The 25,600-nt window shown below is 44.8% G+C and overlaps 1 protein-coding gene across 2 annotated transcripts in view; it reads left to right on the top strand.

The window, feature by feature from the left end:
* Nucleotides 1-25,600, top strand: part of gria3b (glutamate receptor, ionotropic, AMPA 3b) — a gene marked incomplete at its 3' end in the record, with an annotated part of 157,070 nt that overhangs the window by 105,617 nt on the left and 25,853 nt on the right. For both annotated transcript variants that reach the window (XM_083785887.1, XM_083785888.1), the window contains exons 6-12: nt 2,029-2,190; nt 6,575-6,742; nt 7,388-7,492; nt 11,661-11,768; nt 16,046-16,252; nt 21,369-21,742; nt 25,385-25,583. In XM_083785887.1, the coding sequence (XP_083642013.1) occupies nt 2,029-2,190; nt 6,575-6,742; nt 7,388-7,492; nt 11,661-11,768; nt 16,046-16,252; nt 21,369-21,742; nt 25,385-25,583 (1,323 nt within the window). The remainder of the gene's footprint in view (nt 1-2,028; nt 2,191-6,574; nt 6,743-7,387; nt 7,493-11,660; nt 11,769-16,045; nt 16,253-21,368; nt 21,743-25,384; nt 25,584-25,600) is intronic.

Here is a 25,600-nt window from a genome sequence, read left to right as displayed (position 1 = left end):
TTTTTTATTGTGTATCCATAAGGTGCCGTCTCTCCTGATCGGATAAGATTGTCATCCCAACCTAAAAATGCACTTTTAGCTTTTTCTGAAGAGCTGGAGAGACAGGGAGACCCCTGTTACTGAACAAGCTAGCCTGGAACTCACCTAGTATATGCTTTCTATGGCATAGGCAGCTCCCGGCAGGATCCGCCGGCAGAAACTGTGTGCAGCTGCTGGACATGAGACTAATTAATTAGAGCGAGAGAGAGGATTGTGTGTGTGTGTGTGTGTGTGTGTGTGTGTGTGTGTGTGTGTGTGTGTGTGTGTGTGTGTGTGTGTGTGTGCGTGTGTGTGTGTGTGTGTGTGTGTGTCAATTTAACAAAGGTGCAGACAGGGACGGATTAACCCCCACAAGGGCCCCTGGTCCGGTAATATTTGCAGGGCCCCCATAGCGCGCACTTGCGCGACATTTTCTTGTTTTTCCGTGTTTTTATCATATTTTTTACCTACATTTAACTAAATCAATGGCCAATAAAGGGCCCCAGGAGCCCTTTTCAGGGCGTCAAACCTAGTACCTCATGGTCCAATTTGCCACTGAGAGCCAAGAGCCCATGGGCCACGGCCCCACTGGCCCAATGGCTAATTTGTCCCTGGGTGCAGACGATCAGAAATCAGCAGAGAGTGATAGACGTTTGCGCTACTCTATGCCGAATTGAAGTGGACTCTGACCCAGACCTTTTTTTTCTCCCTGGAAATAAAAACGTCTGGGTTTCCGAGGCTACTGAACAAGCTTGCATGCACGCAGGCATGCACGCACACACACACACACACACACACACACACACACACACACACACACACACACACACACACACACACACAGAAAGTTGTCCATTTTGGCTTCTTCCATCACCACCAAATCCCATTACCACCAACACCCCCCCTCACCTGCTGTGCTTAGAAGATGTGATTATGCAGCATTCGGTCTCAATGTCCCTGTACTCTCTGCACGACATGACACGGCCTCAGGCTGCGGCCTGTTGTTTCTTCTGTATGCGAAAAGCTATCGGCCAACCGAACGGCTGGAGCTTTTTGCCTTTAATGTGGCATAAAGTGAACCGAACATTGTTCACTTGTTTATCTTGCAAATTAATGCAAGGCTCGATCGCCACGGAGAGCGAGGAGAGACTTTTAACATAATAGCTGACACATGGGATATTCTCACTCGGAATGCAGCGCTTTCTGTTTTTAATGACCGTCATGTTGTTTGTTTGTTTAACCACTTAAACTCTATATACTTAGTTGGCCGGTGTCCCCCAGGGGTTTGTCCTAGGTCTATATTGAATATCTTTGCAGAATATATAGCAGATCTACAAGCTCAGATCAGCTATCTTTTGCCAATTGTTCGCCCCCAGTGTAGAGACACTTGGGGTGGTGTTTAAGTGCTTAAAACATGTCATTGCCCACTCTCATCCTATACATACATAGAGACACACATGGCCATGCTGCTCAACAGTGCTACTTTAGGTCACCCAGCAGTATTGCAGCTGTCCGTACTCCAACATACATGGAGACCTACATACATAGAGACATACATATACGGACACACATACAGTAGCTGTTCGTTTGAGTGGTTAGACACCGTTCAAACATATCCATGCTTGACATGTTATAAGCAACATTCCGTCAATCAACTCTGTGATGTCATGGTTTTGTTGAAGTGTTTTTGGAAGTGCTTTTGGAAACACAACCAAACATTAAAGAAGAGAAATCATAACTGTACAGAGTTTGTAGACAGAAGGTTGCTCATATAATGTCAACAGTGGGTTTTTTTTTTTAAACTTGAGACAATGATAAGCCAAGCTGTCCGTACAGGTGCAATATGGGTGAGTGTATCATAATTTAATACAATTAAATAGGACTTTTATGTTTCATTCAATGGAGGGTGTTGCAACTCATATGCGGCTACTGGCGAGTCCTGAGTTCTGACAGTCTGCCCCTGCCCTGTCATCCCCGTCCCCCCATGTCCCCCTTTTATCTCATCACCAGGGCTTCTCCAACGTCAGCCTGGACAAGGTCTTCGCCGGCGGAGCCAACATCTCCGGCTTCCAGATCGTCACCCCGGAGAACCCCGTGGTGCAGCAGTTCATGCAGCGCTGGGAGCGTCTGGACGAACGGGAATTCCCCGAGGCCCGGAACACTCCTCTGAAGGTACTGGGGAGGATCAGCCATGATGGCCTCCTTCACGTCAACGCTTCACCATATGCAGAACCCTTCCGTCATCTAGCTCCCTGTGAAGTGCTCCTTCCTTCCTTCCTTCCATCCTCCTCCTCATCCTTCTCGTCCTCTTTGCCGTGGCCCCTCATTCTGCTCGGAGCACTGGCTTTCCACCTCTTTCTCTTTTGTCTACCCCCCTCCGTGGCAATCAATATATCGATAGTCGGTGGGAGGCAAGGTTATATCTCGGCTTCAATTTGCATCTAATTAAACAATGATCAAGAGAGAAATGGATTTTGAATGACATTTAATTAGATTTTTGTCATGGTGCGCTGGTTAACAAACAAGTGGCCCGAGCACGTCGCCACGGGGAAAAGGTCAAGGTAAGTTTGAGGGGAGGTGTGGGTGGGATCAGACGTGGCGTTCATGTTGGGCCCTCTCTTTAACCCTGCAACTTAATTTTTGACAGAGTTCCTGACCACCTGTCAATCAGTCACTCGCCACTCTAGCTCAGTGGTGGAACTCTGAGTTCTTTACTTTAGAATGTACTGTACTAAACGGAGGTTATTAAATTATGGGAGAGGGAGCCTGACATGGTCTGGAAGGTAATATTTACACGTCAACTCTTTTGCTGCTGAGATCGTCTTTTGATGCCTTCTGGGCCAAACGCCCTCGTTCGCGGAGATCGGCTTTTGTATATAAATTGACTAAGGTTCACAGTGGTCCGCGATCCTTCCATGATAGGATTGCTTATCCGTGAGCTAACTTCCGGTTCAGGCCTGCATGGGTAATTTTTTTAATAAGGCACCTCACTGAAAATACCGTAGGCCCTGGAATGGATCCAGACCGAAACAATGCTGGCAGTCATTGCTTGGTACATTTTGATGCAATGTCATGCATTTTAAAGTCGAAACGATTGATTCATGAATGCTTAACGACCATGATCCAATTATTCCGGTAAATTAGATAACTTTTTAATTACTTTAGAGACAATGTGAACCAATACAAAATCAACTTGGCCAATGCTGTGAATACACAATGACGTATTGACGATGGCACAGCCCTTTAACCACATTAAACATGGTGTCCATAGAGATCTTTCACAAATGTTTCTTTTAGTGTGTAGGTTGGCCAAAGTATAAAGTACTGTCGGGGCTTAAGCGGCTAAGCATGCCTATTGTTACAGAAACATCAAACTAGTTTGACAACCTTAATAACCTTAGGCCTACATGACAACCTCATGTATCTGTCATTACATCTGCTGCTAATTTAACTGCCTCAACACACTGCTACAGTATGTCTACCATGTGTAACCCCCCCCGGATTCGAACCCGGGTCTCCCCTGTGAAAGTCCAATATCTTAACCACTAGAGGGATATGATATTCCTATCACTCGGGGGAGATATTAGACTGTTGAGGCCATCAGGCTGAGGCTCTGCTACACATGCACCTCATAGATCAGGGGTAACCAACCAGGGGTTCGCGAGCTACCAGTAGCTCGCGGGAACCTTTCAAGTCGATCCCGAAGTGTCAGACTGACGGGCAGCCAGCCATCACTGCCAATACACAGCAGAACGTGTATAACGTGTATTTAGAATAGCGTGCAGTGATGGCCCGAGACGCCATCCACTGGTTAATGGCTCCTCCTGCTACAGACCGAGACGGAGCTGGAAGCCAGTAGCGACACAACACCTCGTAACAACAACCCGAATATCAGCAGCTTTCCGTCCGCAGTTTGCTCGTCGGGGTCGCGTTAGGAAAAGAGAGAGAAAGAGGCGGCGAGGAGGTTGCAGTTTGGGTCGAGAAGGAAGGAGGGTGGTTAAAATTAGAACGAAGCAAGCGGGGCCGGTCGAGGGGAAAAAAAGAATCGGCTCTATTTTTTTTCCCAGCCACCACAAACCAACTCCCCAAATGAACTCCGTCAGAGCCACCAACAGAAGACCCAGGCGAGTGTCGAGGCCGCGCCCGGTGCAGTATGATCAGCTGTCTGACGATGTTTGGTTATTGGACTTGGGCTTTCTTACGGACCTGACAGCAAAACTGAACGACCTTAACCGAGAATTGCAAGGGAAGGACAGAGACATTGGTGACATGATCAGTGCAATCAATGCGTTCAAAACGAAGCTCGATTTGTGGAGCTCACAGATTCGACGTGGAAGGCTTCAGAATCACTTCACAAATCTTGACAAGGTGTTAAAAACCTCAGAGAAAACAGCCTTTCATCCCGAACAATTCTGTGCAATTCTGTGCAAACTGACATCTGAATTTGATCGTAGATTTGTTGAAGTACAACGCATGAGTCAAGTAGCTGCTTTTGTATCAAACCCTTTCCACTTTACTGAGCCTACTGTCATTGAACTGCTGTCCGATAAAATGCAGGATGTGTTTGCATTAACTTCAGATATTGAAATGGAGATTATTGGATTAGTAAGTGACTGTCACCTGCAGGTCAGAGCTAAAGAGAAGGAATTTTGGTCTCTTGTGAGCAGAGAGAAGTATCCGCTGATTGTGTCGTGTGCACTCAAGCTGCCTGCATGCCTACTTTGGTTCCACGTAATTATGTGAAATGGCCTTTTCACAAATTAAAATAATAAAATCCAAGTTTAGAACTCGTATGACTGACGCACATCTTAAGGACACCCTCAGACTGGCAATCACTAAATATGAACCAGATTTCAAAACGCTTGCAGATAAAGTGCAGTCGAAGCAGTCTCATTAAAGGTGGGCTGACCCTGAGAGTATGTCACCATATCTGTGCAAATATATATGGTCATGTTATGCCTATGTCATTTGAACATCTGCCAATGTGAATATTCATTGAAATGAGAAACAAACTAGAAAAAGTGCCCTTCCGGGCACAGGTCTCCACCAGGTTATCAACAGATCCGTGCAGTTAGAGGTAAAAACACTTTTCGGCCAGTTATAGCGCCACCTTGAGGCTGAGTTGAAATTGTTCATGTGGCATTTCGTCCTCGGCCTAGTGGGAATGTGGGTGCACAATTTCACGGAAATCACGCGATGTGTTCATGATTTGCAGCATTTTGTTTGAAACTGAGCACTCCTGTGAACTTTGGAAGCCAATCTTAACCAATCAGGATGGAGTCTGATAAATCTGAAAGACCCGTTTCGTTGAATGGCTCTAGAGAGACTGTGTACCAATTTGCGTGATGTTTGGACAAAATCTGTAGGTGTACTGTGCAAAAACTTGTTTTGCACAAAGCGGCCTCCTGGTGGCGCTATAACAGGCCGTTCTGGAAAGTTTGGGGCAGAGGTTCATCGTTGGCATCCAGGGAATGTGTGTGCAAAATATGGCATCGACCGGGTTAACGGTGGCCGAGATTAGCTGTTCACGGACACACGGACGGACGGACGGACACGCGGACGGACGGAGTGCAAAACATACTCTCCCCACATGCCTTCGGCCTGGTGGAGACAAATATTGTGCTGTAAAAGCAATTCATGTCCTTTGCATTTTGTTTTATTAAAAAAAAAACTCAACAAAGAAGTTTATTTGTATTTTTGTCCTAATATTTTTTATTTCTAATACATTTGTCTTAATATTATTTGACATTGATAATATAACTTACTATAAGTATTTATTCTAATTTAAGCTTTAGTCTTTGTGTGGATGTGTGCACATGCATTGAGTCAGAAATAGCAAAAAAACAAGTGTTATTTCTAACACGTTTTAGTGGTAGATCTTGGCTTACAATTGGGAATAAAATGGGCTCTTGGGCTTGAAAAGGTTGGTTACCACTGTCATAGATTAATCCACAGAGGGGTGCCCTGGGCGCAGCCATTACTGAGGTGTACCATTATAAGCGCAGATTTATACACCACAGCACTGCATAGCAACACATGTCCTACAGGGCAATGCTCCATGGATTCGTCTATACATGCCGTGCATCATATTTCACACTGCCAGATTTTCTGTATCCTTCTCTCCACCTTTCTTGAAACTGCAATGAGGGGAACTTGTACCACAAAGAACGGTTGTTCTACTCAACAACCTAACCCTGTCCCTCATACACACACACCAAACACATGCTCTGTGTCTTGTCTGTGTTTAATGGCCGCCACAATGCTTTTTGGGAGTCACATGGTTTGACCAAACATTTTTGTTTGATGGGCAGAACACAGCCATCAAACACAAATGTTTGGTCAAACCATGTGACTCCCATTGGAAAATCATTGTGGCGGCCATTAAACAGAGACAAAACACAGAACGTGTGTTAGACATGTGTTTATGTGTGCAGTGTGTAGTTGTTCCTCTCTGTCTCCCTCTGTGCGCAGTACACAATGAAGCTGAGTAGAACCAAACCAATGAAGCTGAGTAAAAGGGTTGTTCCCGTCCGTCTCCCTCTCTCTCTGTGTGCAGTACACGTCGGCCCTGACGCACGACGCCGTCCTGGTGATCGCCGAGGCCTTCCGCTACCTCCGTCGGCAGCGCGTGGACGTGTCGCGCCGCGGGAGCGCCGGCGACTGCCTGGCGAACCCCGCCGTGCCGTGGAGCCAGGGTATCGACATCGAGAGAGCTCTCAAAACGGTAGGACACAAAGGAGAGAAAGACAGACGGACAAAAGACACGAGACATAGAACGTGCGACAGAGGGAGTGACATGCCGATAAGTAAAGAAAGGGCGAGTATGAGGGAAGCGGAGATGGCGCGGAGCGAACGCATGACCTAGATGGAAAGTGACAGGAGAATGAGAGGAGGGGGATTCGGTGCCCTCCGCCCCCAGATATATGTGCGCAGAGCTCTCTGTCTCTCTCTCTCTCTGTCTCTCTCTCTCTTCTGCCCTCTCTCTCTCTCTCTCAAAATGTGGATTCTCATTACCATAAACCCACTGCTTTCATTATAGCATATCCAATCCTTCTTTTTATTAAGAGGGGCGACCTATACGCGAACGCCTGCCGTCCGTGCTTTTAATACTAGTCGTGTAGGAACGGCAGCGATGTTCTTTTTATTTTATCTTTCAAAGCGCGTGTGTGTGTGTGTGTGTGTGTGTGTGTGTGTGTGTGTGTGTGTGTGTGTGTGTGTGTTTTTGTGTGTGTGTGTGTGTGTGTGTGTGTGTGTGTGTGTGTGTGTGTGTGTGTGTGTGTGTGTGTGTGTGTGTGTGTGTGTGTGTGTGTGTGTGTGTGTGTGTGCGTGCGTGCGTGCGTGCGTGCGTGCGTCACCCTCCACATGTCAGGTCCAAGTGATGGGGATGACGGGGAACATCCAGTTTGACAACTACGGTCGAAGGACCAACTACACCATAGACGTGTATGAGATGAAACTGGGCGGAGCCAAGAAGGTAAGTGAGACACAGCCTTTCATGTACAGCAGTGCTACTCAAATGGACCGGGGACCCCCAGGGGACCCCCAGGTTCCAGAGTGTCCCTGTGCAGCGGAATTAGTTAAAAGCAGTTGAACCACTTTGATCTTATTGTATACTAAAATAGACTATTTACAAGCTCATGCCGCCTTGTTGAGCTGGTAGATCTCGTAGGATATTTTCTAAATATTTTTGAAAAATATCTTGGGGGTCTCTGGCACAAAAGCTTTTCAGCTGGGGGTCCCTGGCACAAAAGCTTTTCAGCTGGGGGTCCCTGGCACAAAAGCTTTTCAGCTGGATGAATATGAATATGAATTTGGAGGTCCTTGCAGTACTAACTGATGTACTAACTATACTGTGCAGTGAGGTTTGTTTTATGTTGTGGGGGAAGCAACAGGGCTTTTAGGTTTCAGGACATTCATTTTAATTTCTTTTTATTTTTCGTTTTTCTTTTAGGTTTTATGACTTCAATTACACCCCAAAAAACTGAACTTTGAACATTCAGTGGATTTTCTGTGGTCTGGGATTTGTTCTGTCTGTGAAGCCTTTTGAGCTGCAAAACAGTGAAAACAGTGACATCTGCTGGCAAATCCCATTGTCATATATGGGCACTTGCAGGCTGTGACATCACAGTCAGCAGGAAAAGCAGAGCACTTGTTTGAGCCAGAAATCCCCAGACCACAGAAAATCTACTGAATGTTAAAAGTTCAGGTTTTTTGGGTGCAATTCTCAGAAAACTTGAAAAAAAATAAGAAAAATTACAAAAACCTTTCCGAGTCAGATGCCATCTGAGTCAGAGGCCATAAAGATGATCTGACACCCACTGCTCAGACGTCCGTATCACAGCCTGAATATATCAAGTAAAAACAAAAGCAAAGAAAATGAATCCTAACAACAATGCAGTGTGTAGGCTAATGTGTAGGCTAATTCTGAGTCAATCCTTGTTTTGGAAACGATTTCATCGCATTTGTGCGATAGCCTAGATGTTTGGTAGAGAGTGACAGAGAGAGAGAGAGGGAGGCCTGATGGAGCAGGGAGACGGTGATTGCCTTTCTCCCCGTTATGGTATCGGCAGCACTCCGGTGTGATGAGCTGTGCCAAATGTTACACGCCGCACAATTCAAGCCCGAGACCCCCGCCATCCGATAGCCGAACCATCCTATCGAATGAGAGACACGAGAGTATTTCTGTTCCGCGGCATAGCGCACTGATATGAGCTTCATTCCTCTCCTGACAGTAATTACCATCCAAATAGCCAATTACTGTGATCCATGAATTCCTCCTGGCTGACTCTTCACCAGTGGTGGAAGAAAGTACTCACTTTTTTACTTGAGTAAAAGTATCAATACTGCAATGTAGAACTACAGTATAGTCCGGAATTCAACATTTACTCTAGTAAAGGTGCAAAAGTACTGGCTTCAAAATGTACATAAGGTAGAAAAGTACTCATTGTGCAGTCTTATTTTCAAGTTGTCAAAATGTATAAACATCATTTGAAAATAGCAGATCTACAAGCTCACAATGTGTCGCTTCGCCACGCATTGTGAGTTTGTAGATCGTCCATTTTCAAATGGCTGAAATGTACACAGGGCTGAAGTGGTTAATGTATTTTTTTATAATGATAATCAAAATCTACAAAGTAACTTATGTTTTCAACTAATTGTAGTGAAGTAAAAGTACAATATTTGCCTCTGAGATGCAGTGGCGTAGAAGTTAAACTATTGGAAATTGGAATACTCAAGTAAAGTACAAATACCTCAAAATTGTACCTAAGTACAGTATAGTAAATGTACTTCACGAAGGTGAATCCCGGTGGTACGCTCACATTATGCCATACGATGACACCGAGTCTCGTTTGGTAACCTCGCCCGGGTTCCCAGGAGCAGATGGTACCTACCACGTTACCCAGCTCCTCTCGTTAGCCGGATTACTGCCGGCTCTGTCGTCACGCGGCCTGAAGTGACGTGTGATTATGCCGCCTCTCAGGCCCCGTTCTTCACCAATTAGCATCACGCCAACCCAAACTGCAACACGCACAGAGGAGAGGAATGGAGTGAGAGGCAGACAGAGAGATGGTGACAGAGGGAGTGAGACAGAGAGAGAGAGACATAGAGAGTGAGACTGAGAGAGATGGAGACAGAGATAGTGAGACTGAGAGAGATATTGAAAGAGAGATGGAGACAGAGTGAGACTGAGAGAGAGATGTTGACAGAGAGAGTGAGAAAGAGAGAGATGGAGACAGAGTGAGACAGAGAAAGAGGGTGGAGGTCAGAGAGACAGAAAAGTAGAAAGTGGAGGAACAGCAGACAGACAGACGACAGGCAGGGCAGCAGTTTGTCAGAACCTGGAGTTCCAGACAGTATAACCTCCGTGACAGTTCAGGGATGAAGGGTCTTAACAGTGACTGTCACCAGTGATGTATGGGGCTGATGCGTGTCCCCGCCGCTCAGGGCGACATCGGGGCCACGCGTTTCCTCGCTGGCACTTCTGGCAGCGGTTCACAAATGTCAGACAAGTGTCGGACGACAACGCTGTTAGACTGGGAAATACTTTGGTGGGGCGGGGTGGGGAGGAGGGGGTGGGGGAGAGGTTGCGCTGTAAACACAAACTGCCGCTGCGGAGTCAGATGATCCGCTCGGCTTTAGAGATGCCACAGGCAACCATGTTGTGAGAGCTACACGATGTACGCTGCTCACTAGCTCCGCCACCTGGCCGTTTTTGGAGTCCCACAGTGTCTCCCGCACCTGCCCTTCATGTCCCCAAAACTGTCAAAAGATGTAAGCAGGAGATGGGAGGCGAAAGAAGAAAATAAAGTGCACCAGATGTGAAAGGGAATGTGGTGGTGGTGGGTCGGTGGGTGGGCGTGGTAGCCAGCCCAGAAAGGGTTCGAGCACTGGCGGCAACATATGCAACACGTTTTATCGTGAGCCAGCCATTATTATTTCAGACGGGCAAACAAACACTTTGACACTGGTTTGAGAAAGCATCTGTGGAGCAGAATTTAAGCTTGCTGCAGTGGCGAGGGAGTAGAGTGGAGGAGAGGATAGGAAGAGGCTCGCTCTGCGAGGCACTTGCATATTATGATAAATTATTAAGTGTGTATGCAGTTCACAGGCCCGAATATGAATTATTTACCGTAAAACCTGGGAAGCTGAAGGTGGCGGGGTTTCATGTAGTCTTCTGCCACGAATGCTTGCACAGGAACGGCTGGGACTCTTCACTTTTTGGTTACAAATCACAATAACTCAGACTATATTATTTGCAAGCTGTCTGCGGTGCATGACAGAAATGTCTCGAATTGTATGCTTTTCACCGCACTCGCATTCCTGTGCCAGGAATGAAGGGTTCATTCCAGTTCTCCACTCATGCACTGGTACCGGTATTTGAATTACCTTTTGACACGGGGACAGAGGCATCCAGGCACTGGGATATGCAGTGTTGTTTAAATGAGCCCAGACTCGTGGCAGATCTCGGCAATACTTCATGTTCTAGGTCTTTGCATGCACCAAAAGAAAAAGCATGTTAATAGCAATAAAGATGAATGAGGCACAGGGATGGGTGGTGAGGTCGTTGGTCGTGGGAGTAGCCTCGCATAGCCAGCCTTCATCTGCCTTTGCAGTGCATATTGCCCCAGGCAGATTAAGTCTGGCCCCTCTCAATTATGGGAGGACAACCAGATACGTCTGGAACCAGGCTATAACCAACCAGGGCCCAGTATTTAAATATTTGGCGGGACATTGCGAAAAAAGAATCTAACACTGAGAGGGACGAGACTAATATCCACGCAGTGATATTAGTATTGCTACGCAAGGCTAGGGTGGGAGTGGGTGGGTTGGTCGGGTGGTTGGTTGGTGGGTGTCTCCCTAGGGAGAGTGGGTGGGTGTTAACTCTAGAGATGGAGGGAGGGAGTGTGTGGGTGGGATTTACGTCAGCGATTCCCCAACCTGTGGGCTGGGGCCCACTGGTGGGCCCCCAAATATTTAATAATCACACCAAAAAATCACGCTCGTGAGCAGTGAGGGGTGCAAACATGAATGCTTTTGGGGTTTTAAAAAGTGGGCCCTGATCCAGAAAAGGTTGGGGAACTGCTTTGGTTTGTGTGACTCCAGGTGAAGGGTTGATATAACCACTTGTCTTCTCTTTTCAGATCGGTTACTGGAACGAGTACGAGCGATTTGTAAATATAATGGACCTGCAGGTTACCAACGAGTCCTCCTCAGTGGAAAACCGAACCATTGTGGTCACTACTATTATGGTACACTTTCCATGCAGTTTTAAATGTCTTCACCTATTCTGCCACTCAAGGTCATGGTGTTGATTCTTTATGATTGATACATTCCTGTCCTGGGCGGGTAGAACCATATCTTTTTTGTGTGGGCTTTCCATCCACTCACTACACGTTGAAACAGTCCAGCCCGTTGGCCATTAACTCACACGGTGGCCATTTTGCTCGTATGTTATTAGCACACATACGGAAGGGGGGGGGGGGGTAGAGCCTATACCCAGTGTGAAGTATAAGATAAGATGTGACAGGGACCTTTATTGATCCCGCAAGAGAAATGCAAGTGGCCAAAGGTAGCACAGAAATTGAGATACAGTTACAGGGCAAGAGAACGTATTGTAGACGCAGCAGGGCAAAATACATCACATACAAGAGCAATAATGAATGAAAGTAAACAACAAACAGCATACAGCCTCAACAAAGCTTGCATTATGCAGGACAAATTAATCGAGAATGAACATTGTAACCATGTCGGATAGGGTCCTTACAGTAATGAACTGTTGTTAATTCAGAGCTAATTAAACTACCGAGGGAACAGAGTGACCACCGTGTGCCTCATTATGAATCTTCATGGCTACCAGCACAAAGGATAGTCTAAGACAGTCTTATCGTATTTCCCCTTGGGGTAGATACATCTATTTCTCCTGCTCAATTGCCCCACAATCTCCATGTGAAGGGGCGTGTGAGTTGTTGTCCATGATAGCATCCAGCTTCCTCACTATTGCGCACCTTCGCCACCTACTTTGGCGGAGTAAAAGCACAAAATAAGAGCCATGGCTGCCGTTTGAACATGGCCAACGGAGGAGTGTTTCAAATGTATCCGTGTGGGTGACAAAGCATTTTGATTTTCCATACTCCAGTGGCCTGTCGTAGCAGTGACATCACAATAATGGTATAAATGAGAATGGTTGACTCCATCAATTACAAAACAAACAAACATACAAATGCATACGTACGTAAGTAGACCTGTCAGTCATCATCAAAGTAAATGTTCAATGGCATTTTGGGATAGACTGGCCAACGAATGACTACTAAGGACGATGGCAGCAATGGTTTCTCAAGCTGGGCAAAGCAAAATAACCAGTATTGGAGGGTGGATAAGAAGATGAATTTTGTTTTCTTTTTATGACCGCTCCAATCTATTTTGTATTGCTCCCCAGAGTGTTCTGTGTTGAAGTATAACCTCTACAATACAGATGAGGTAAAATATATATAAAGTTGTTTCTCTGACCAAGGTTATCTCTGACCACGGTAGATGTCATGGTTTGGATAAAGACTTTTCCATTATTTCCCCTCCAGTGTGATAGTTTGGTATAGTTAGTTAGTCTACTATTCATCAATCGGTTTCAATAATCTTCCGCTCCAAACATTCTCAAAATCTGACCGTGCTTATAGTATCGTTGCCTGAGAAGTATATTTTCAGTATAAAAGAAAATATTAACTAAAATGTACAGTAGTAAAAAGACTATAAAAGTGGGTCTTTCCTGGACAGAGTCATTTGTATGCCTAAAGGGCTGACCCGCTGAGTCTCCCCCAGAGCAGGAGGAAGCGTTTAACATCTCTCTTAATGAGAGCTCCAGGCAGGAGGTAAACACGTGTCGGAACGCAGAGGGAAACCAAGGTGAGACGGGATACATTCAGCACAGAACAAACAAACCATTGCTCTCCCACTTGCACCCTAATTGTTTGTGGCTGTAATGACAATGCCTTGCTCTCTGGGAGCATTCCTTTCTGTTTGATATAATGATGAAGTGCTCAGTAAACACCCACAAGACTGTAGCTGCACTCTATAGTGTTTTGAAAAGCACAGGAGAGTCATATGGCACGTTCCGCTCTCCTTCGTGTTAATTATTATTTTTTTAGTATTTTTTACTTTTTTATTTTATCCCCCTCTCCTCCTTTTGGTTTGTTCTTTTCTGGATAACAAATGATGGATCATTTTTTTTGTTTTGTTTTATTTATTTATTCTTTGGAATGATAGCAGCCTTTCCCTGCGCATTTGGTGCAATGTGCTTGAAAATTACATGTTACAAGCTAAGAATGGGCACTCTCTGATCCCTGTGCTGTCACTGGCATTTACTTCTGAACTCCCATCCCCCCCCCCCCATCCCCATGTCCACCTCACTGCGAGCCAGCCACACCATGCCTATACCGTACAGTACAGCCCCCACAGCCCCTAGTGGCGCGTGGAAGAACTACTTCGATCAGTGGTTTTCAACCAGTGGTCCTTGAAGGAGAAATTGATTATTTTGCCTGTTATCTCTCCTAATGGTACCACATCAATACAGCATGGAAATCGTATCCAACAATGACAAAAAAGTATTTTTGTGTCTGAGAGGCTAAAGGTCATCAAATGGTGGTCCGTGGCTCAAATGCCAAAGAAATAATGGGCCTTGATGTGAAAAGGGTTGAAAACCACTGACTTAGAGATTAGACTTGAGCAAAAGTAAAGCAATACCACAGTGTATAGAATACTCTGATCCAAGTAAAGAGTCCTGCATTCAAAAGTGTATGTCAAAGTACACAATGTCAGGCCAAGAGGCCGGGCGCACTAACTCTAGGCCTGGTGTCTGCTGGCCAGTCAGTGTGTCACTAACTCTAGGCCTGGTGTCTGCTGGCCAGTCAGTGTGTCAATAACTCTAGGCCTGGTGTCTGCTGGCCAGTCAGTGTGTCACTAACTCTAGGCCTGGTGTCTGCTGGCCAGTCAGTGTGTCAATAACTCTAGGCCTGGTGTCTGCTGGCCAGTCAGTGTGTCACTAACTCTAGGCCTGGTGTCTGCTGGCCAGTCAGTGTGTCAATAACTCTAGGCCTGGTGTCTGCTGGCCAGTCAGTGTGTCACTAACTCTAGGCCTGGTGTCTGCTGGCCAGTCAGTGTGTCAATAACTCTAGGCCTGGTGTCTGCTGGCCAGTCAGTGTGTGTCACTAACTCTAGGCCTGGTGTCTGCTGGCCGGTCAGTGTGTGTCACTAACTCTAGGCCTGGTGTCTGCTGGCCAGTCAGTGTGTCACTAACTCTAGGCCTGGTGTCTGCTGGCCAGTCAGTGTGTGTCACTAACTCTAGGCCTGGTGTCTGCTGGCCAGTCAGTGTGTCACTAATTATAGGCCTGGTGTCTGCTGGCCGGTCAGTGTGTCACTAACTCTAGGCCTGGTGTCTGCTGGCCAGTCAGTGTGTCACTAACTCTAGGCCTGGTGTCTGCTGGCCGGTCAGTGTGTCACTAACTCTAGGCCTGGTGTCTGCTGGCCGGTCAGTGTGTGTCACTAACTCTAGGCCTGGTGTCTGCTGGCCAGTCAGTGTGTGTCACTAACTATAGGCCTGGTGTCTGCTGGCCAGTCAGTGTGTGTCACTAACTCTAGGCCTGGTGTCTGCTGGCCAGTCAGTGTGTGTCACTAACTATAGGCCTGGTGTCTGCTGGCCAGTCAGTGTGTGTCACTAACTATAGGCCTGGTGTCTGCTGGCCAGTCAGTGTGTGTCACTAACTCTAGGCCTGGTGTCTGCTGGCCAGTCAGTGTGTGTCACTAACTATAGGCCTGGTGTCTGCTGGCCAGTCAGTGTGTGTCACTAACTCTAGGCCTGGTGTCTGCTGGCCAGTCAGTGTGTGTCACTAACTCTAGGCCTGGTGTCTGCTGGCCAGTCAGTGTGTGTCACTAACTCTAGGCCTGGTGTCTGCTGGCCAGTCAGTGTGTCACTAACTCTAGGCCTGGTGTCTGCTGGCCAGTCAGTGTGTCACTAACTATAGGCCTGGTGTCTGCTGGCCGGTCAGTGTATCACTAACTCTAGGCCTGGTGTCTGCTGGCCAGTCAGTGTATCACTAACTATAGGCCTGGTGTCTGCTGGCCGGTCAGTGTGTGTCAGTGCATTTGTGGTGCATCATCTGTGCATGCTGTTTGTTTGCATGACTGTGGTTGTACTAGCAGCGTATTATTTGTATTGTGTGTGTGTGTGTGTGTGTGTGTGTGTGTGTGTGTGTGTGTGTGTGTGTGTGTGTGTGTGTGTGTGTGTGTGTGTGTGTGTGTGTGTGTGTGTGTGTGTGTGTGTGTGTGTGTGTGTGTGTGTGCGCACTTGTATTACTATACTTGTGAGGACCATGAGTCCAAAGTAGCAACCAAAAATGTTGATGTCCTATAAGTATAGTAATACACTCTGTGTGTGTGCGCGTGCGGACACTGAATGCAAAGGTGCGTGCGTGCGTGCAAGGCAGCGCCCTTGAGCACAGGGCGTGAATAAACCCAAAGTGTGTGTTCGAACCAACAGGAAGCTCCGTATGTGATGTACAAGAAAAATCATTTGCAGCTGGGTGGCAATGACAGATATGAAGGCTACTGCGTCGATTTAGCGTCTGAGATTGCCAAACATGTTGGAATTAAGTACAAACTGTCTATAGTAATGGATGGGAAGTACGGAGCCCGTGACCCCGAGACCAAGACCTGGAACGGCATGGTCGGCGAACTGGTCTATGGGGTGAGTAACCATGGGTGCCTATCTCTGATTTCACGATTACATGACAGTTTGCAAGGAACTTCAACATGAGAGGAGATCTCATTTCTCTGTCTTAAGGTCATCACCGACTCACCCGGGCGAGCTCAAAACCGCCCGCGTAACGGGCGAGTCCGATAGTTCCGCTGGGAGTGAGATTTTATCAAATCGTCGCCGTCGGCGCTGAAACCTTGTATCTCTGTTTTTCTCTTTAATGAATGCCCTACTTTGTCAAAATAGAGGAAATAGCAGATCTACAGGCTCATGCTATTTACACTATTGACCAATGTTGAAAGTCTGTGGGTTTATATATGTATATTTAACCAATACAAAGTATTAACAAGAGCTTATGACTAAATAACAGCTATGGTATATTGGATACTTTTTTTTAAATTCCCCATTTAGTGAAAAGTAGGCCTAACCGGTTTTTTGGACATAAAAGGTTTCCGCCCGACAGCAACGAATAATGCACATTGTCCACTGGGCTTTGCATTGTGGGAGTTGGTGCTAATCCTGAGCTGGAGAAAATGAAATCATTTCTCAGTGCTGTTCATTGCAATTAATCCTTCACTTGTGCTTAGGCTACAAATTGCATCAGGCTTTTCACGGTCAAAACAGAGGTAGGTATGTAAACACAATGTGACCATATGGCAAACACGACTGTAATCACTTTGATGAATGAAAAATTATATGCCTTTGAAGTGATTGTGTAATTATGCTCATTGTTTGATGTGTATGATGGATATGCGGCGTTGTAAATTCACAGCTGAGAAAATCTGCTTCAAAATCAACAGCTAAATGGCGGGGTTGCGGTTTAGAGGCAACAAGATCCATATGGGGGCTTGCGCTCCATAAAAGTTTGGCGGGGCTGTTCGCATTAGCGGAGGGCCAGTGGTTGGGGGAGTACTCGTTTCTTTACTGAAGTACAAGTAACAATAGCACAATGTCTAAGTACTGTATGCTTTGTTACAAGTGAAAGTACTCTATTCAAACTTTTATTTGAGTAAAAGTAATGGCATCACATATACTTACAGTGCAAAAGTGAAAGTACTACATGTTTTCAATTTCTTTCAAAAATATCAAATCTACAAGCTGCTATTGTGAGCTTTTAGATATGCTATTTTTTTAAATAGGGCTTAATTGGTTAACGTGTGTTTTGTAATAATATAAATCTACAAAGTACAGTAGCTTGAAAATTAAGTAATATTTGCAGAGATGTAGCAACCGGTAAATAGTTTCTCCACAGCGTCACACTAAAGTATCAAAAGTAGCACATATACAAGGACGAAAAGTGTTTTGAGCTTGTAGATCTGCCACTTTTGCCGTTTTTGAATTTGAATGCTGAAAAGTAGCTTTTTGGACACATGAGGTTTCCAGTCGACAGAGACGTACTTCGTTACTGTCCACCACTGAGCAGAGGGGGAGAGGCGTGTGTGTTGTTCGCCAGACAAAGTGCTCAGAGGTTTCGCAATGGCCTCGCTCACGCACTCCCAAATGATCCTCCGTCTAAGGCAGTGGTTCTTTTAAGGCTGCAACTCCCCAAAATAATCTGGGGGACCCCCCTACACACACACACACACACACACACAGACACACACACACACACACACACAGACAGACAGACAGACAGACAGACAGACACACACACACACACACACACACAGACACACACACACACACACACACACACACACACACACACACACACAGACAGACAGACAGACAGACAGACAGACAGACAGACAGACACACACACACACACCCTGAAGAGCACTTGGAATTGTAGTAGTTGAGGCACGGCATTTAGGTTGACTCGATCTGTTCGATAGATAAATAGCAGATCTACAAGCTCATAACGGGGGCGATCCACAGGTTGAGAACCACTGCTCTAAGGTCACAGCAGGTTATTGAGTGGAGAGTGGGGGGGAGAGAGATGCAATGCATGCAAAATGCATGAGTGTTACCGCTCTCTTCATCTGTTCAATTTCCCCGCTATCAACCACAGAGATTGCCTCGTTTGATCTGCTATCGTGAGCAAATTACCCTCCAAATTGGAAGTCCACTTCGCAGATGGAAGATGGGGGGGGGGGGGGGGGGACAAAAGGTCCATCAACCTGTCAACAACCCCCTCAAGCCTTTCTTTCTACAGTGGTGCGAGTGTAATTAAGTGCATTTACTCAAACGTGTCTGTACTTTACTTGAATATTTGTCATTTTAGACCACAACATCTAATAGACAATCTTTACTTTTACCTCCACTACATTTCTAGGATGGGTAAAGGTACCCTATAATGCCTATTTCAAATTGTCTGCTATTTTCTCCGTTACAGATATTGCTTTGTAATCCTTTGAAAACGTTCACACTTTAAAATCAACTTTTTAATACCGCAATGCATTGATAATGAAAAGAAAATGTACTTTTTATTAACTCAAGTGTGTTTTAAAAGTTGTTTTGTAATATATAAATATTCTAAATCTACACAGCAACAAAAGTGAATAATTAACAGATAATTGTAATGGAGTAAAAAGTGGAGTATTTGCATCTGAGATGTAGTGGAGTAGAAAAGTATTGAACATATTGACCAGCTGTACTCAAGTAAAGTAATATAGGCTGCAAAATTGCACCTAGTACTTGACAAAATTACAACTTACAGTAGTGCCTTTCCTCCACCACTGCCTAGTGCCTACCTGTCAACCCCTATCAAGGCATTCTGCTCCTGTAGCTTTTACGGCAGGTGCGACGGGCGCTAACGATTATGCACGCGTTGACCTTTCTGACCAGTAAATTAATTTGATTTTAGTTGTCTTTTTAGAGGTTTGGGCCCGGAGGCTGTGCGTTTTATGTGTTTTGTTTTCCCTTCACCGCTGATTGACTGCTGCTGGCGTCGAGGATTAAATGGTTATATAGCCCAGCGTTGACGGGGCGCGCAAAGCAACACTGTCACGTTATATCAGGGTGTGTTTGCGTTTCACTCGCTTTGACCTTGTAAAGGAACACGCTCCGCGGGTGCGTCGCCTTAAAAACAGCCGCTATATTCCTTAATTTATGTGTGTGGAAGACAATACAGAGCAGACAGTACAAATAAGTGTCCTTCATACAAAACCGCAGCGCTTTGAAGAGTGGCGGTTATTTAATTAATCGCACACACACGCTAGCTGCAGAAACACTGTCTGAAGTGATTAATTATTTGCGTCTGTTTTTACAAAGAAAAACCCATGGTTGTGAATGTAAAAAAAAAGAGAGAGAGAGAAGAGAGAAGAAAAGTGCTTGCCGCCACCTCAGAGCGTTTTTGGTAGAATGCCATGATATGGAGCAGGAAAACAAAAAAATGGGGAGAGGGGGTAAGGGAGGGTGTTGGGCGAAGAGAAACAGCTTGGAAGATAAAACATAATGCAAATGCCAGAACTGGTTTCTCTTCAGGGGATGGGGGGGGGGGGGGGGGGGCTGATGAATGGCATGCGGGCTGGAATGCTGGAGAGAGCCTGGGGTTGCCATGTTCCTCATCACAGTCACCCGTTGAACAGTGTGCGACTTTAAATCAAAGCCATTTGTCGTTGGACACAGAATTGACGAAATGTATTGTATATCACGCAGAGAAGTAGGAGATGATTAGCAATATCACTCACAATTTGAATTAGGATTTTATTGTTGCGGCATTTTGTTTTTCTTTGGGTTTTTTATGGCTAGCGTTGTATTAATTACTTTTCATTCACTACTAGCTATTTGTATGCAGTTGTTAGGTGAAGAGATTCACAATGTGGGGCCTGTCTAGATATTGCAAGTGGGCCCCCAAATAATTGGCTTTTTTATTATTCATTTAACATTAATATTAAAAGCTTAATGTTTCAACTTGTTTTTACATTTTCTTCTTTAAAACCTTGACAAATCAATGTATTTACCGCTAGCTACAGCAACTCCAAGCTAATCGGATGATAATAAAAAGGGACCTCTCTGCATTAATAGAAATTATAAATTCTCACCTTTGGCATAGAATGAGTTAAAAAATAATGGACCCACGCATCTGACCACTTAACAAGTGGTCAGATGTGGTGGTCCACCAACGCTTTGGAGATTTCAAGTGAGTCCTGACTCCTTAGCCAGAAAAGGTTTGGAACCGCTCAAATAGAACGTTTTCACGGTGAGGGTTATTAATAATTACTTTTCTTTCATTAGCTATTGTCATGCACTTGTTTTATTGGGTTTTTCTTAATTTATTTTTTTAGCAGCTATTCCATTATCTGTGCACTGTTGTTTTTTCTCAAAAACAATAAATAGCATTTGGAATAAATAGCGATCTATTCGAGGCAAACTTGCAAACATGACACCTTGTTGAATTCCTTCCAAGCTGCTTCTCTGCGTTTATCTAAATATATTTGTCATTCAGAAACCCCAAAGGCTGTTTCTCATTTCTGCTGTCTCTCATCGTGAAGAATGTGTTTATATTGCCTTCTGTCTCAATCTCTCATGCATTAGTCAAGTGTTGCGGGACTTCTAGTATCCTCACATAATAATATTATGTAACATTTATCTGCCCTACAATTCTATCCTACCGTTCTCGTTTTGTGTCTGTTGTTTCAGACTTACTAAGTCTGTTTGGGTTGAAAAACTATCGTTACTCTGGCAGAAACCTCCATAGTTCAAGTTTTTTCTATTTTTGAATGTGTGTCTGTGGATTTTATATCCATTGGTACAGTTTTTTGATAAATTAAATAATTAAAGTAACAGATTTGGACATACTGTATATGTATAAGGTTTCCACCCGCCAGTGATGTAAGCAGCATGTTTACATCTCAGATGAATGTCTTAATGAACAGCCTAATATTATTCTAATCTAATAATAATCATAACAATAAAATGTTATTCTCCCTAAAGTTTGTAGGAGAACCTGGGATTCTGGCTGCAGTCTTTCACACTGTTTAGAGCAGTGGTTCTTAAAGTGGGGTCCGGGGGACCCCCCAGGGGTCCTTGTGGGCCTTCCAGGGGGTCCCCGGTAAAATGCATATGTGTTTGAGAACCACCGGTGTAGAATGACCCCGGTTTGTCTCGCTTTGTGCCGGCGCGGGAACTAACACTCGCTGTACCATGTTCCCCCTGTTTCCAGAGAGCAGATATAGCTGTCGCGCCTCTCACCATAACACTGGTTCGAGAGGAGGTGATAGACTTTTCCAAGCCCTTTATGAGTCTGGGCATCTCCATTATGATAAAGAAACCCCAAAAGTCCAAACCCGGGGTGTTCTCCTTCCTGGACCCGCTGGCCTATGAGATCTGGATGTGTATAGTGTTTGCCTATATTGGCGTGAGCGTGGTTCTGTTCCTGGTGAGCCGCTTCAGCCCGTACGAGTGGAACCTGGACGACCAGGACGAGACCAAAGACCCACAGACCCCGCCCGACCCCCCCAACGACTTTGGCATCTTCAACTCCCTGTGGTTCTCCCTGGGCGCCTTCATGCAGCAGGGCTGCGACATCTCCCCCAGGTGGGTCTTGATTGAACAGTACTCTAGAACTACTCTGTGTACTTTAGTAAAAGTACAAAAGTATTGGCATCAAAAGGTACCAAAGTAAATACTCATTATGCAGAATGTCCCATTTCGAGTTTTCAAATTGCAGATCTACAAGCTCACAATGCGTCGCATCACGAGCTTGTAGATTTTCAAATGGATGAATGTAGGCTGAAGTGTTTAAAATAAAGTGGAGTAAAAGTACAATATGTGGATCCGAGATGTATTGGCAATTGGAAATACTCAAGTAAAGTACAAATTCCTCAAAATTTGTAAGTAGCGGTAAATGTACTTGGTTACTTTCTACCACTGGTAATGTATCAATATTATGAAGTAGACTGCATGCAATAACATGCTTTGTGCACAGGCCTCTCTCTGTGTCCCTTTTTATGCCCATATTATGTGGGGGTTTAAGTGGTCCCCCAGTAAAATGATTAGTTATTATATAGTATCAAAATCAGTTTAACCACTTTTCACAGTATTGTACACTTCGGATATCCGAAAATAGCCAATCTACAAGCTCACAACACGACTGGTGGTCGTTTGGTACTCAGGAACGATCCAAGTCGGGAATGCATGCGCCCACTCGGTTATGTAATGTGCTTGGATGTAACCAGAGCCATCTAACAGAAGAGTTACGATATTGAGGGGGCAGAAAACAGCACGGTCATGTGGTTCATGTACTCGCGCAAGCCTGTAGACTCCAATGCATTCCGTAAACTTCCGGTTGATCTTCTACATAGACTTCGATTGGTTTTGAAGGCTTCAAATGGGGACAAACCACTAGAAGTCTATGTAGAAGAGCCGCCATTGGACTGGCCCCATGAACGGACTTTTGCGTCTATACTCTATGGCTCTGGATGTACCCATAAAGGTCTCTGTGTCTGTCCTTTTCTGCCCATATATGGAAATCACTGTCATCAGTATTTGCCCATATACGGGTACGGGTCAGCTTGGCAGTTCTGGACAAACCGCAAGACAACGCACTCCTTCTGTGATACGCACGGCAAGTTTGAGGTGGATCGGTCAGGCGGCCGTGATTTATCTTCACAACGTATTGCAACTGTTTTGTTGCATCGCAAATCATGGCCGTGGACTGGGCTTTATGATCGACCAGATGTAGATCAGCTGTTTTCGCAGAACGGTCGCCCATTACTTTAAAAAAAAGAAAATTGGCCAAATGTTCTTCCGTGTGCACCAGATATTTGTCTATTTATGGCCGTTTTGTGGGAGTGTCCTAAAATGAAAATATTTTGGAATGGAGTTATAACGTGTCTGTCGGAAATATCTAGAACTGCAGTTCCGCTAAACGCAAAACTCTGTATACTTGGAATATATCCAAAGAACTTTCTACAGACAACGAACCAGATAAAAATCTTGGACTTTGGACTTCTTCAAGCAAGGGGAGCTGTTGCGCTATGCTGGATAAACACAGACGCTCCAACACTGAGGATGTGGCAAAAGGAAATTATGAACTGTATTGGACTGGAAAGACTTACGTATATAGTTAGGGGCAGACAGAATGATTTTGTCCAGCTGTGGGAGACATATATGAATACTATACAGACTATTGTTTAAGAGGAAAAGAAACAGAACTGAAAACTAAAGAACTACACAAATGTTTTATTTTTATTTTTCTTATTTACATACTTATTTTTAGTTTTGTTTATACAAGTGCAAGTGCAAGTGTGTGTGTGTGTGAGTGAATGTACTGTATGTAATGTATGTTATAAAAAAAACAATCAAAATATTGAAAATATGTTTGATCTCTCACGTGGGAGACCCAGGTTCAAATGCTATATATAGGTCCCAATCAGGAATCGAGCACAGTTGTTGACTTAAGCAGGAGGGCTGTATATCCCCTCCTTCCTACTCACTATAGAATAGCTCATGCTCACACACAAAGTCACTGTTGGGAGTGTCTAGCAAGTGAAATTGCAAACTCTTGTGGCAAACTATACATTGACATAACGCGTCATCAGAGCGGAGGGAGGGGCGTCAGCTGCGACTCCGCGGCTCCGCCCACCCCCCGGGGTAAGATTTGTGATTTGTGATTTGCTCTCGTTCACTGCAATGCAATTTGCGGCATTTTCAAAACAATATTGCGCAGAGTAGCGATTATCTAACGTATTTGCAATGCCATACGTTGAAAGATCTGTTGCCCGCGGACAAGGCACGTTACCTCCGCAAGTTAGATATTATCGGCATAGGTGTTTGCCGTATGTGATTAAGGATTGGAAAAAGTTGCATTGGCAGCCATAGAAAATTCTGCCCGGGGTAAAACACCGGATGTGATGTTTTTGGGCGTTCCTGTCTTGTTAAAAAACCGGCTGTGACGTTTTTGGGCGTTCCTGTCTTGTTTCGTGTCAGTGTATATGTCTTGGATGGGACAGGGAAACCGAACAGCAGAGAAAAGCATTGGCGTTAAATCTGCTTCTCTCTCTCTCTTCTAGATGTGAATCTATCTTCCAAATGGACAATCTTCTAAATGGCTTTTTTGCTGTCTCTATACTTTATACTTTGCCGATTGGAAGCATGCACCTCCCGTATCCCATTAATTGCACCCATTATATTAAATTGAGTCTGAGGGTTTTAATTGAGTTTGACAGTTGTGCGTACTAAGACTGCCGTGACTAAAATGGTTTTATCGATACCGTCTTCAGGCCGTGTGACCTGCCTTTTCTCTGTAGGCCGTGAACTCTGACCTGAGTTGCGTCGGGGGTTAATGATCAAGATGATTACTGAACATATAATATATATAAAGATGACATCCATTGGCCACTCCGCTGCATTATGCAGTGCTGAGTCTGCTGACACAGAATGGCTTTTTATGGCTCTTAGGGATTTAAAAATAATTGCTGATGACCAGTGCAATTAGACACATTAACCAAATTGCCAGATCATAGAGATCACTTGATGAGCTGCACTAGATGAGAGGCGCTATCCCCTCGCAATGCCTGACTTTTGAAATCACGTCACATGGCAGGCAAGTCTATGGACTTTTAATGTTTGTTTAGGGCACTGACGTGACGACGTGAGACGTCTTGTGGTCAATATGATTACGTCATGTGACTGATTTTGTTTTATACAATAATAACACACTGCATTCATGTCGGAGTCGTAACATATTTTGGCAGTGAATCTGCAATGAATTAAGTCAAGTCAAGATGATGCTTCATTTCAACATTAGCAGGCAACATTTTTTTTAATCCACACCTAAAATGATTCTTAATGGAGAATGATTTAGTTATTTATTTTCAAAAGATTGATTATTTTAGTTAGTTTAGTTTGAGTAGAGCATCTATGTCACTTTAGCTTTTAACCACTTTTAACCATTATTTTATAGGCCTACTTTAGCTATAAAATATAGCAGGTATATTAAGCTATGAGCAGATATACAAGCTCATCTGCTATTTTTGAAAGATCATGGCAATCTGTGCAAATCTTTGAATATATATATATATATATGTATTTTTTTTTTTTTTTTTTAAACATGAAAAAGTTTGAGCACCACTTTCAGAAAATAACGTAGAAGACATTTTTTTTTTTTATCTGCCATGTCTTAATGAGTTAACCCCCTGATGTCCTGCCCTCCTTCACTCTGTGGCCACCATGTAGGTCTCTGTCGGGGCGTATCGTGGGTGGCGTGTGGTGGTTCTTCACCCTCATCATCATCTCATCCTACACAGCCAACCTGGCTGCCTTCCTGACAGTGGAGAGGATGGTGTCTCCCATAGAGAGCGCCGAGGACCTGGCCAAGCAGACTGAGATAGCATACGGAACGCTGGACTCAGGCTCCACCAAGGAGTTCTTTAGGGTGAGCAAACACTTGAC

This window comes from Protomyctophum parallelum (assembly GCF_964188405.1).
Source record: "Protomyctophum parallelum genome assembly, chromosome: 16".
NCBI classification, from domain to species: Eukaryota; Metazoa; Chordata; class Actinopteri; order Myctophiformes; family Myctophidae; genus Protomyctophum; species Protomyctophum parallelum.
This window is presented reverse-complemented; position numbering and strand designations above follow the sequence as displayed.